This window comes from Bufo gargarizans, chromosome 2 (assembly GCF_014858855.1).
Source record: "Bufo gargarizans isolate SCDJY-AF-19 chromosome 2, ASM1485885v1, whole genome shotgun sequence".
Lineage (NCBI taxonomy): Eukaryota > Metazoa > Chordata > Amphibia > Anura > Bufonidae > Bufo > Bufo gargarizans.
In genome coordinates this window covers 315284091-315297718 of record NC_058081.1, presented here as the reverse complement: position 1 = coordinate 315297718, position 13628 = coordinate 315284091, and the positions used below count along the sequence as shown (strand labels likewise).

Genomic DNA, 13628 nt, shown 5'->3' with positions numbered 1-13628 from the left:
ATAAGACCAGCATACTGCCTGGTAGGGTTGATCATGCTGATTAAACGACTCACTTCCTTTGTCTGTATGTTAAACAGCTGCAGAGATATTTGCGTTTTTATTCATAGAAAAATGAGTAAGTTGGAGCCCCATGGGGCAGGGCTGAGTCCTTGGAGCACTGCTCCTGTAGCATTCCTGTTCTCTGCACCCCCCCTTCCCCTTGATTAACAGGGCTAGACATCGGAGTAGAGGTGGCTCTCTCCATTCACTTCTTTGGGAGATAAGTAAACATCCAGGCTTGATTGATTTCAGTTTAGATCTCTAACTTTGTTTTTTCGTTTCTGTCTACCATATTAACCAAATCAGCGTTTTGACATACATATATAGTTTTATAAGGCTGAAAAAAGAAATCCATCCATCCAGTTCAGCCTTTTATCCTGCAAGTTGATCCAGAGGAAGGCAAAAAAAAAAAAAAACCTGAGGTAGAATCCACTTTAGTGGAAAACAATTCCCGACTCCAATCAGGCAATCCGAATAACTCCCTGGATCAACGACCCCTTTCTAGTAGCTATAGCCTGTAATATTATTACACTCCAGAAATACATCCAGGCCCCTCTTGAATTCCTTTATTGTACTCACCATTACCACCTCCTCAGGCAGAGGGTTCCATAGTCTCACTGCTCTTACAGTAAAGAATCTTCTTCTATGTTTGTGTAGAAACCTTGGGGATCATTTGTGAAGACTGGTGTTTTAGATGCCAGTCTTAAAAAAGCCCCATAGCTGGCAGTGGATCTTCCAAAGTTATGAAGAGGCACCGGCCTCTACATCACTTAAGCGTATCGTGCGCCAGTCTAAATGTAAGACATCTCCCTTGCTGCCTTACATTTAGACCTGATGTGAATAGGGAAAAGTCACAGATTGCGGCGCCGAGATCTGCGCCAGAAATACGCCTAATATAGGTCTACTTCTGGATAGTAAATGACTCTCCGTCTTTCCAGACACAGATGTTGTCCCATGTCATGGTCACAGTCCTGGGTATAAATACACTGACCAAAAATATAAACGCAACACATTCGGTTTTGCTCCCATTTTGCATAAGCTGAACACAAAGATCTGAAACATTTTCTACATACACAAAAGACCCATTACTCTCAAATATTCACAAATCTGTCTAAATCTGTGTTAGTGAGCACTTCTCCTTTGTCAAGATAATCCATCCCACCTCACAAGTGTGGCGTATCAAGGTGCTGATTAGACAGCATGAATATTGCACAGGTGTTCCTTAGACTTCCCGCAATAAAAGGCCACTCTGAAATGTGCAGTTTGATCACACAGCACGATGCCACAGATGTTGCAACGTTTAAGAGTGTGCAATTGGCATGCTGACTGCAGGAATGTCTACCAGAGCTGTTGCCCGTGCAATGAATATTCATTTCTCTATCATAAGTCATCTCCAAAAGAATTTGACCAGCCACCCGGACAGCTGCAGCAACAATCGGTTTTCATTTAAAAAAAATTGCACAAACTGTCAGAAACCGTCTCAGGGAAGCTCATCTGCATGCTCGTCATCCTCATCAGGGTCTGGACCTGACTGCAGTTCGTCATTATAACCGACTTGATTGGGCAAATGCTCACATTCAATGGCGTCTGGGACGTTGGAGAGGTGTTCTGTTCACGGATGAGTCCTGGTTTTCACTGTTCAGGGCAGATGGTGTGTGCGGCGTCGTATGGGTGAGCGGTTTGCTGACGTCAACGTTGTAGATCGAGTGGCCCATGGTGGCGGTGGGGTAATGGTATGGGCAGGCGTATGTTATGGACAATGAACACAGGTGCATTTTATTGATGGCATTTTGAATGCTCAGAGATACAGTGACGAGATCCTGAGGCCCATTGTTGTGCCATTCATCCACAACCATCACCTCATGTTGTAGCATGATAATGCACGGCACCATTATGCAAGGATCTGTACACAATTCCTGGAAGCTGAAAACATCCCAGTTCTTGCATGGCCAGCATACTCCCCGGAAATGTCGCCCATTGAGCATGTTTGGGATGCTCTGGATCGCCGTATACGACAGCGTGTTCCAGTTCCTCCCAATATTCTGCAACTTATTTAAGAGCAGCAGACCAACATTCCACAGGCCATAATCAACAACCTGATCAACTCTATGCGACGGAGATGTGTTGCACTGCGTGAGGCAAATGGTGGCCACACCAGATACTGACAGTAAGGCAAAACTGTGCACATTTCAGAGTGATCTTTTATTGTGGGCAGTCTAAGGCACACCTGTGCAATATTCATTATGTCTAATCAGCACCTTGATATGCCACACCTGTGAGGTGGGATGGATTATCTTGGCAAAGGAGAAGTGCTCACTAACACAGATTTGTGAACAATATTTGAGTAATGGGTCTTTTGTGTATGTAGAAAATGTTCCAGATGTTTGCGTTCAGCTCATGCAAAATGGGAGCAAAACTGAAAGTGTTGCATTTATATTTTTGGTCAGTGTAGATGATGGGAGAGATCTCTGTACTGACCCCTGATATATTTATATATAGTAATTAGATCTCCCCTCAGTCGTCTCTTTTCTGAAGTGAATAACCCTAATTTTGATCTTTCAGGGTACTGTAGTCCCCCCCCATTCCAGTTATTACTTTAGTTGCCCTCCTCTGAACCCTCTCCAGCTCTGCTATGTCTGTCTTGTTCACAGGAGCCCAGAACTGTACACAGTACTCCATGTGTGCTCTGACTAGTGGTTTGTAAAGTAGCAGGACTATGTTCTTATCACGGGCATCTATGCCCCTTTTGATGCAACCCATTATCTTATTGGCCTTGGCAGCAGGTGCCTGACACTGGATTCTACAGCTTAGTTTGCTGTTCATTAAAAAAGTCCTTTTTAATGTAAGTGTTACCCAGTGTTTTACCATTTAATATGTACTGGTGACTTGCATTATTCCTACCCATGTGCATAACCTTACATTTGTCAGTGTGAAACCTCATCTGCCACTTATCTGCCCAAGCGTCCAATCTATCCAGATCCATCTGTAGCAGTATACTGTCCTCTTCCATGTTAATTACTTTACACTAGGGCTGAAACAATTACAATTATAAACGATTATAATTAAATCAAATAATTAGACACAAAAAAATCCTCGATGCAAATTTTTAGCATCGAAGATTCGTTTGTGTCATGTGACCACGGAGCGGGAGTGAAGCGCTTGCTAATACTCCCGCTGCGCTTGGAATACTCACCTTTCCAGCAGGCGGCCTCCGGACACTCCACAGTACATCCATGGTCCCGCGCTGCTCTGACCTCCTGACGTACGCACGCCGCGACCTGATGCACTGCGTGACGTCAGGAGCAGAGCAGCGCAGAACGATGGAGTGTCGGCAGCGCCCCTGCTGGAAAGGTAAGTTGGTGAAACCGAGGGGGTGGGGCGCAACTAAGGACAGGCGCCTGGAGTGCACAGCGTCATAGAAACCAGTGACGCTGTGCAATCCGGGTGTCAGGAGGAGCATGGCAGCAGAGCTGATGGCACAAGGGGGGCAGAGCTAAGGGGGCAGAGCTGATGGCACTGGGGTGAGGGGGAGCTGATGGCACTGGGGTGAGGGGGAGCTGATGGCACTGGGGTGGGGAGAGCTGATGCAATTGGGCTAATCGCACAGTGGGGAACAAAGGGTGTTGGGGACTGATGGCAGGGGGTCTGAGTTTTTATAAAGGAAAACAGTCTATTATTTTTTTCTTAATAGATTACTCGATTAATCGTAAAAAATAATCAATAGAATACTCGATTACTAAAATAATCGTTTACTGCAGCCCTACTTTACACAGTTTAGTGTCATCTACAAAAATTTATAGTTTTACTGTCCAAGCATTCTACAAGATTAATAAATATATTGAAGATTTTAGGGCCCAACACTGACCCCTGTGGTACTCCACTAGTGACAGTTACCCAATCTGAGTATGTACCATTAATAACCACCCTCTGTTTTCTATCATTGAGCCAGTTACTTACCCACATACAGACATTTTCCCCAAGTCCAAGCATTCAAATTTTATATACTAACCTTTTATGTGTTAAATTCTTTGGAGAAGTCAAGATATGACATCCATTGACCCCGCTGAAGTCTAGAACTTACCTACTCATAAAAACGGATTATATTAGTTTGACATGACCGATCACTCATGAAGTGATGCTGATACGGTGTTATTGGCTTATTTTCATTGAGTTACTCCAAGATAGCATCTCTTAAAAAAAAAACTTCAACCAGTTCACCCACGACAGATGTTAAACTTACCGGCCTATCGTTTCTTGGCTCTGTTTTTGACCCCTTTTTGAATACTGGCACCACATTTGCTAAGCGCCAATCCTGTTAAACATTCCCTGTCATTATAGAGTCCTTAAAGGGGTTGTCCATTATCACCCATGCACCCCCCCCCCCCCCCCCCCGATATGAATTTCCGAGCATTTCGCACATGGAAAGTGCTTTCTTGTTATATATTTCTAACACTGGTGGAGGCTTCTGCCTAGCAGCGTTCCTGGTGACTGATGTTTTACATTCTAGGGCACCTCTAAAGCCTGCCCATTAGTGCCGGTGACATCACCGGGAACGGTACTAGACAGAAGCCTCCATTTAGCTTACCCATGGAGAACCCGATAAGTCACTGGATCTAAAAAAAAAAAGCCTTTGCCCTGTGTGATTCAGTGCAGGGCAAAGGAGAGCATCGGAGCATAAACTGCCTGGGTGGAAACAGGGATATATCCGGGTTCAGCACTGAGCTTGGACAACCCCTTTATATATACGGGGGGGGGGGGGGGGGTGCATGCCATCTGGTTCCGGTGATTTGTCTATTTCAATCTTTTTAAGACATCGCTGTACTTCTTTCTTGGTCAGACAGGGAACTTTTAATGGGGAATTTCCTAATACATTCTGCGTTATATCAGTTTATTTTCCTCATTGAATACAGTGGAGAAAAGGATATTTAATAGCTTTGCTTTCTCCTCATCGCTCTCTACAACTTTTCCCTAATCACTCTGTAAGGGGACAGCACTTTCAAGTTTACCCTTTTTACCATTACTGTAAACAATCTGTAACCATCTATGTTTTAAAGCTAAATGCACAAATCTTTATCTGTATAGCTAAATTATTACTGGAGGTAGATGCTCAGGTCACAGGATGGCAGGAGATGACTTAACAGATATTCTTACCAAGTTCTTCTGGATCAATGGAAGATAGAGCTATACCTATTCATCTTACACATATAGGGGGATTTATCAATCCCTGTATGCTGTTTTTCTGTTATAGAAAAGTCACAGGCGCTTTGCGATTTTACACCACTCTCACCACATTTAACAAAATGGGTGAGAGTAGGTGTACACCAGGTTTATAAAATGCAACTTTTTCAAAAAGTGGAGCAATCTCAGTCTAGTAGGGGGCGGGGAAAAGCCTGAAGTAACATCTCTAGCTAAAAGTGTTATTTTAAAAAATGCACCAAAATATAAAAATATTGTGTACTGTTTTTCTAAATTTAGCACAAATTTTGGCACCACAGACTCAAGCTAAACTGACTTCGAAAAGTCCCTTTGAGGATATCTCGGCCATTGTGTAATGTTGTGTGTCATGGCATAACATACAGTAAGATGTGCCGCCATGCCCCCAATCCTGAGAATAAAGGGGCTGCAGCACTGATTTAGCGCTTCACCCCTTCACAGTGGAAATTCACATGGGAACTTCACAGACCCTTTTCAAGTGGCTGAGCCTTACTACAGTGCCCTTCACAGTTGGGTGGTCATGAGTACTGCTGTACAGAGAAACACTCAGGATCATTGAGGGTCTCAGGGGTCTCACCTCCCAACTATCATAATGTATTGGCGTATCCTTGTGAGGACCCATTTAAAATTGGCCATAAATATAAGACAGCTGTTGGTCGACCTTTGCATTAACATGCACAATGCTTAATTTATTTTTTATATATATATTTCTTTGGAATTTTTATTGCATAGCTACTAAAAAAATTTAGCTGCCTCTTGAATGGATTTTGTGACCTGGCTACAATATTTTTAATAAGATTTCATCTTGTCATAAACTTTGCATAATAACCATGTCTAGAGGACCATTTTTAATTTTGGATGGTTTTCTCAAAGAGGTTTTATTGTATACAGTTCACCTCCCCCACTCTAAACTTGAGTTTGACCAAACTGGCCTCCTTCTAATTTGAGAGGTTCCAATCTCAAGAAGTGCAAATGCAAGGTCTCTAAGTGGTGCTGATCCTTCTTGTTCCAAGGAGGTATTTGAGATCACTAGGAGGGACTTGCTAGATCACAATGTAATCCTATAGCTCACAGGAAGTAAGGCACACAGGGCAGACTGACCTCCTGTCTACACTGGAGAACAAGCTCTGGGTTGGCGGTCAGAATGCGATCACATCACACAGCGCGTCATAGAAAAGGTATGGATACTTCTGAGCAATTAAACTAATTAAACAGCTACTGTAGAATATTGCTGGTTAGTTATCCTTATACATTCATTGATAAAAAAAAAAGTTACACACCCAAACAAATATTGGATCGCTGCACAACGTGGCATACAGGTATGTAAATGATTACAGGTGTGGTCGGATTAGACACTGGGTCAGTGCTTCCCCCGCTGCCCTATTAAAAGCCTCTCAGAGGCTACTTTTGGGTAGTATACCTCTTGGTGGGAGAATGTTGACGGTTAGACATTCCTTTACTACACACTCTAAGACATTTTTCCCAGTTGACAGACTTTGAAAGGGAACGCATCATTTGACTAAGAGAAGCATGAGTGTTTTTTTAGACGAACTAGCCACCATCTAGGCAGTTCCGACCTTGCTGTTAGGAGGTGTTGGGAAAAGTTATTACACAAGGACACGCATACACAGCGAACAGGCTCCGGACAGCCCAGACGGACCACTGGTAGAGAGGATTGTTTGATCCATCGAAAAGCATAAGCAGTTCCCTCAGTTTCATTTTTTCGCCATCCAGACACAGGTGACACCTTTATTACACACCCCATTTCCAAGCACTTAGCAGAAATAAATTTGGTGTCATGATGCTCATTACATGTCCTGCTACTGACGGCAAGCCACCGTTGCCTTCGTTTCCAGTGATGTTGTGAATGAGAAAACTGATCTCCCATGGACTGGAACCATATTGTCTTTAGAGACAAATCCAGGTTCTGTTTGAGATCCAATGCCTCCCAGGTTCGAGTATGGAAGCCTCGTGATGAGTGCTTCAATCCTGCCTTCGCTGTAGAGCAACACACTGTCCCAACTGCTGATATGGGGAGACATCGCATACAACAGTCACCCCTTGTAGTGATACAGGGGACATTAACAGATCAGTGAAATGTGCGGGACATCCTGTAGCCACATGTGTTGCTTCCCATAGTAGGGATTCCAACTGGATAATTCTCGCCCACACACAGTATTTCCCAGGAATGCTTCCACCAGATGATTGCAACTCTTCCTCAGCCTGCCTGGTCACCAGATTTATTGTCAAACGAGCATTTATGGGACCAGCTGGGACCCCAGCTTCGGGAACCTATGAGTGTGCAGGATGTACAGGCCCAGCTGTAACACTTTGGGCAAATGTGCTGCAGGATACCATACGGCCCCTGTATGTCTCCATATCCAACCGTATCTCATCTTGTGTCTAGACTAAAGGCTGCCCAACAGTTGTATTGTAATCACTGACCTATCAGCATTACATTCACACATAGAACATTTAATTTGATTCCAACAACTCCTTCTTGGCGTATTTTTTTTCTTTATGAATGAGTGTATGTCCGCAATAAAATCTTTAACATGTAAAGTACGGTAAGGCTACTTTCACACTTACAGCAGGACGGATCCGACAGGCTGTTCACCCTGCCAGATCTGTCCTTCCGCTATTTCGCCGGACCGCCGCTCCGTCCCCATTGACTATAATGGGGATGAGGGCGGAGCTCTGGCCGGCAGCCTCTCACCGTGAACTGCCGTACTGCTCCGGAGCTCCGCCCCGTCCCCATTATAGTCAATGGGGACAGAGCGGCGGCACGGCGAAATAGTGGAAGGACGGATCCGACAGGATGAACAGCCTGTCGTATCCGTCCTGCCGAAAGTGTGAAAGTACCCTAAGCTCAACAATAAACGTCCAGCGGCGTGCCAAATGATCATCAGTCAATATGCATATTATTCACGTTCAATAACTTCTCTCTTTTGCATAGGATATTGCTGCTTTTAAAGTGACTTCTTTACAAAAAGCCTTGGATGGCAGTGTTCCCTTATCAGAGCTGGAAGCTGCTAACAAACAATACAACGATCTCACTTCCAAGTACAGGGACATGCTGCAGAAGGATAATTTGCTTGTACAAAGGACTGCTAACCTAGAGCACTTAGAGGTATGCTAAATGAACATGCTGTCAACATGTTGTTGAAATAAAAGAATGTTGATGGCTTCCTTAAAAACCTTGACGTTATAATGATTGCACTCAAACCATTTAAAAGGGAAGTTTAGAAAACTTTAGAAAAGTCATAATGCGAAGGTTGTGTTTATTTGCCGTAAAAAATGATAAGAAATTGAGTGCTGCAAATTCTAAAGCTGAAATTATTATTATTTTAGCCTAGTGCCTCCTGTGTTGTCCACTGCACTTTTAGTGTATCTGCCAATATTGTTATGTAAAGACTGAAAATCAGAGACCATATAGTCTGACAATCTCTTTCTCATAAAGCTAGAACCAGCCCTGGACCTCACATGGTCCAGAGCTGTGCCCATTTGTTGCTCTAATTGCTCTGCTAGATTTAAAGCTGGCAGCTCTGGGAGTGTCCTTTCTGCTTCAGGTCCCTACCTGTCACAGCTTGAGGGAGGACGGGGGGGGTCCTGTATCTTTGCGTCTACAGCTCTCTCCCTTTGAGGGCTCATTCAGACGACCGTATGCTGTCCGCAAAAATGCGAATCCGTTTTTTTTGCGGACAGTTTAGCATGTCCACAAAAAAAAAAACAGATTGCATTCCGTATTTTTTTTTGCTGATCCATAGACTTCAATAGGGCTATGTCCTGATTTTCACTGACAAGTATAGGACATATTTCATTTTTTTGCTGAACTGTGTAATGGAAGAAAAGGGCCCCATAGAAGTGAATGGGACGACATCTAATCCGCAAAATAAATAAAAAAACGGATTTGCAGACGGCTGTCTGAATGAGGCCTAACTATCACAGCTTAAAAAAAAAAAAGAAGGTCTGGCTGATGGCAGTTCATTCAGCAGTAGCAGGACGTATAGAGTAACAATTACTCCACGGGCACCAATATAGTGAAGTAAAGGAGATGGCTCACACCAAAGTAACTTGCTTTTCATGCTGCATTGTACTGACCTCATGTTTAATGTTGGGACACCCCATTAAATGCTCACTTTCAAAGTGATATCTACCTGCCACTGGGCACACAGAATAGCATAGTGTACTGGTAGGCAGCTCACTGGACCCATATGGCCCCTGCCTAATGGTAGAAACTAGATACAGCTTAAATGTTATCCTATTGACTTGTTAAAGGGGTATTCCCATCGTTAGGATATGCCATCAATGTAATATAGGTGCAGGCCTTCCCTCTGTGACCTGCTGCTATCTGCAGAACGGGACCCCCGAACTGAAAGAGAGCACACAGAGCAAGTGCAGCCATCTTTACCACTATGGGGGTTCCAAAAATAGACGAGCAGACGCAGATGTTTGGTGCACTCTACATTCACCGCTATGGGAGTTCTGCTTGCTTTGCCATTTTCAGAACTCCCATAGCACTGAATGGCGAGTACACTGCCCATGCGGAGTGTCCTCTCCTTCTTCACTTTGGAGACCTCATTCTGGAGATAGGTGCGGGCCCCACCTCTGGAACTTGCTCCTTGCTCCTACCAATATGCCATCAATGTCTGAGATGAGCGACGTATCTCCTATAAAATCTAGATACATATTCCATTGTGTAGTCTAAGAACCCAGGTGTCTTTGTCTAAATATCTGTCATTTAACATTAGGATGTAGTGGGTTAGTGTTGGATTAAAATGTACATTTACAACAAGGATATTTGTATTGTGCAAAAGAAACCGGAAAATATGCTCTTTTATCTCTTTTATGCTTCTAAACAGCATGAAAATGCTTCACTGCAGTCGCAGATCACTTCTTATGTGAAAGAACTGGAAATTACTAAAGAGAAACTCAACACTCTGGAGCAAGCCTGGGAACACGCCGGTGCACTCGGTATGTGCCACTGATATTGAGGTTGTGCTTTCCTATCTAGGCTGGTTTCACACAGTCTGTTTTCTATCTTTGCCATTTTTATCACTTTTCGCAAGGTTTTTTTTTTTTTTTTTTTTTTTTTTTTTTTGGGGTGGGGGAATTTCGCGTGTCCAGATGTTACTTTAAAGTGTATAATGCAACCAAGATATTGATGACTAGAGATGAGCGAATCGATGCTGAACAAATTGAATTCCACCTGACTTTTCCCAAAACTCAGGTCAAATCAGAATGTTTAGCGATTCAATATGGGCAAATTTCTCAAAATGGCATCAGCCATTTTTCAGATCCGTATATTTGCTGTCAAAAAGAACCATTAAAAAACATAAATCCTAGAAAGCAGTTTGTTTTTAAAAACACTGATTGTTACCACCAGAGATCACGACATCAGACGGTATGCGTATTGGCTGCCAAAAATGTTTCCAACCATTTATAAAAACATAAAAAAAGTTACAGTACAGTTTTTTTAATCACGCTGTCACCACCAAGCAGCCATGCATTTACCTGTAGCTATATATGTCGCTGTCACTTTGACATTACTAATGCTGGCTTGACATTAAAGGGGTTTTCTGGGAGATTTAGGCTTCATTCACATGTCTGCAATTCTGTTCCGCATTTTGCGGAACGGAATTGCGGACACATTCATTTCTATGGGGCCGCACGATGTGCTGCCTGGATCCGGAAATGCGGACCGGCACTTCCGGGTCCGCAATTCCGATTCTGAAATTTTTTTAGCATGCCCTATTCTTGTCCACAATTGCGGACAAGATTAGGCATTTTCTATTAAGTGCCGGCAATGTGCGGGCCGCAAAATGCGGAACGCACATTGCCAGTGTCTGTGTTTTGCGGATTCGTGGATCTGCAAACACACACGGATGTGTGAATGGATCCTTTGGATAGGTCATCAGTATCTGATTGGTGGGGTTCCAAAACCCGGGACCCCCGCAGATCAGGTGTTGGAGAAGGCAGTGGTGCTCGCAGTTGCATGGTGGCCTTCTCCAGCTTTACCTAGGCCAGTAATGTCACGTTCATCAGTCACATGGCCTAGACTCAGCTCAGCCCCATTGAAGTGAATGGATCTGAGCTGCGATATCAAGCAGTCGCTATACAAGGTACGGCGCTGTGCTGTGAGTGCAGAGAGAAGGCTGGTGCCTTCTCAAACAGCTGATCAGCGAGGGTCCCTGGTGTCGGCCCCACTGATCAGATACTGATGACCTATCCCAAGGATAGCTCATCAGTATAAAACTCCCAGAAAACGCCTTTAAAGGGAACCTGTCATCAACTTTATGCTAACCTCACTGAGAGAGGCATAAATTATTGACAAAAATGCAGATTTCAGCGGTGTGTCACTTATAAGCTAAAAGTAAGTGGTTGCCGAGAACCAGCATCATAATCATTGCAGCACAGGCCTTGAAAAGAGTCAAATCTACTTGAGAAGAGTCCTGGCTATTCATAATCTACTGCACTCTCTCCCATCTGACGATGACTGGCAGTTCTCTCCTAGAGAGAAAGAGAGAAAACTAGGTAGAAGACTGTAAATCATCAGCAGGTGGGCAGGAGAGCAGGAATTCATGACTAACCAGGACTCTTCTCAGGTGGCCGGGACTCTTTTCCAGGCCCAGTCTGCAATGATTGTGATGTTGGTTCTCGGCAACCACTTACTTTTAACTTCTAAATGACAGACCGCTGAAATCACCTCACCTGTGTCTACTTTACTTTATTCTGCCGTTAGTATGGGCACCATAAAGTTGATGACTGGTTCCTTTTAAAGAGACTGAAACTAGTTGCATACAGTGCTAGGAGACCCCAGGATATCATTCATTGACTTTTTAATCTTAAATCTCTGGGGGTTCGTCGTCTGTGACCCACAGCCTCAATGGCATTTGCTAGAATTGTTTTTAGAGGGGTAAACCTCTCTACATACGTAAATATCACTTACTTCCACATTGTCCAAAGGATTTATAATGATTTTGTTCATTTGATAGACCTTAAAGCTTTTTTTCTTCTTATTTTACTCCAGGAGGTCATTCTTCAATGGATAAAGCCATGAAAGCCATAACAAATAATGAAATCATTTCCATTTCAAAGAAGATAACCATGTTGGAAATGAAAGAGCTTAATGAGCGGCAAAGAGCGGAGCATTCCCAGAAGATGTACGAACATTTACGTAGCACATTGAAGCAAGTGGAAGATCGGAATTTTGAACTTGAGTCCAAGTTTGCTGAGGCAAGTATAAAATATATACTGCCTTCCTCTGCACTGTGACATTTCAGTTTACATTGTCTTTACTAGGCAATTTTACTATTTCTTATGTCATATTGTCAAAAAGCCGCAGCAGAGATAAATGGATGTAGGTCACTGCTGGGTAGGCATAATCTGGGTGGGCTGATGTATAGATGGATCTCGGGACTATGATTTCTCTTTTCTTTGGCCTTGGCGTTCATTTAAATGTCAGTCATTTCCATTTATTGTCTTACTGCTTGTTTTTTTTTTGCTTTTCTTAGCTTACTAGAATCAACCTTGACGCACAGAAGGTAGAACAAGCGTTACGGGATGAGCTTGCAAACTGCGTAAGCAAAGAAGTGTCTGATGCAGAACGGAGAAGAATTATGGAACTGGAAAAAAGCGAAGCAGAACTGTCAGTAGAGGTCTCAAAGTAAGTGTGACTTCAGCTTATGGCCCATGTAGAGGCAGTGTATATATAGTTTGAGCTCAAGCCGACGGGATTTCATATCCTTGTCAGAAGCCATTAGCAGATTACTGTACAGGCAATGCAGTACTGAAAGATATACTTCTTCTAGTATAGCACAGGGGTAGGCAACCTCCGTCGCTCCAGCTGTTGTGAAACTACAACTCCCAGCATGCATACTTCCCCTGTTCTTCTCAGAACTCTCAGAGAAATGAATGGAGCATGATGGGAGTGCATGGAGTACCGAAGGTTGCTGAACCCTAGTATATCATATACTACTTATAGTATATCAGCATTGTAGAGACAAGATACAGGCAGCAATGAATAGCACCCTATGCTGATGTTTTTCCAAGGAAGCAACAAGCTCTAAAGGGATTTTCCTATCAGTACAATTTGTGTCCAATTTTCCCAATTATCATATAAAGGGCAAAGAGCTGCTCTTGCACTGGGGGACTCTGAACAACCCTGTAGTAATGCTGCACATTGTTGCCCATTCACTTAAGTACTGTATGTGCTGTGTTATGGCTGTATTACACAAACTGATTATCTGACATCATTGGTCTGATGGCCTATTACACACACAGGTCTTCTGTTATACGCGCCAACTATTGGTCTGATTGGACAGAAATTGGTCAGATAATCTGTTGGTGTAATACAGCTCTTATACTAAGGGTAC

At 43.4% G+C, this 13628-nt stretch overlaps 1 protein-coding gene across 1 annotated transcript in view; it reads left to right on the top strand.

Annotated features, from left to right (window-relative positions):
• The window catches only part of CEP290 (centrosomal protein 290), a 173127-nt gene that overhangs the window by 70943 nt on the left and 88556 nt on the right, over window positions 1–13628 (top strand). The window contains exons 25-28 of the mRNA XM_044280491.1: window positions 8210–8383; window positions 10116–10227; window positions 12284–12489; window positions 12768–12919. Coding sequence (XP_044136426.1) covers window positions 8210–8383; window positions 10116–10227; window positions 12284–12489; window positions 12768–12919 — 644 coding nt within the window. The remainder of the gene's footprint in view (window positions 1–8209; window positions 8384–10115; window positions 10228–12283; window positions 12490–12767; window positions 12920–13628) is intronic.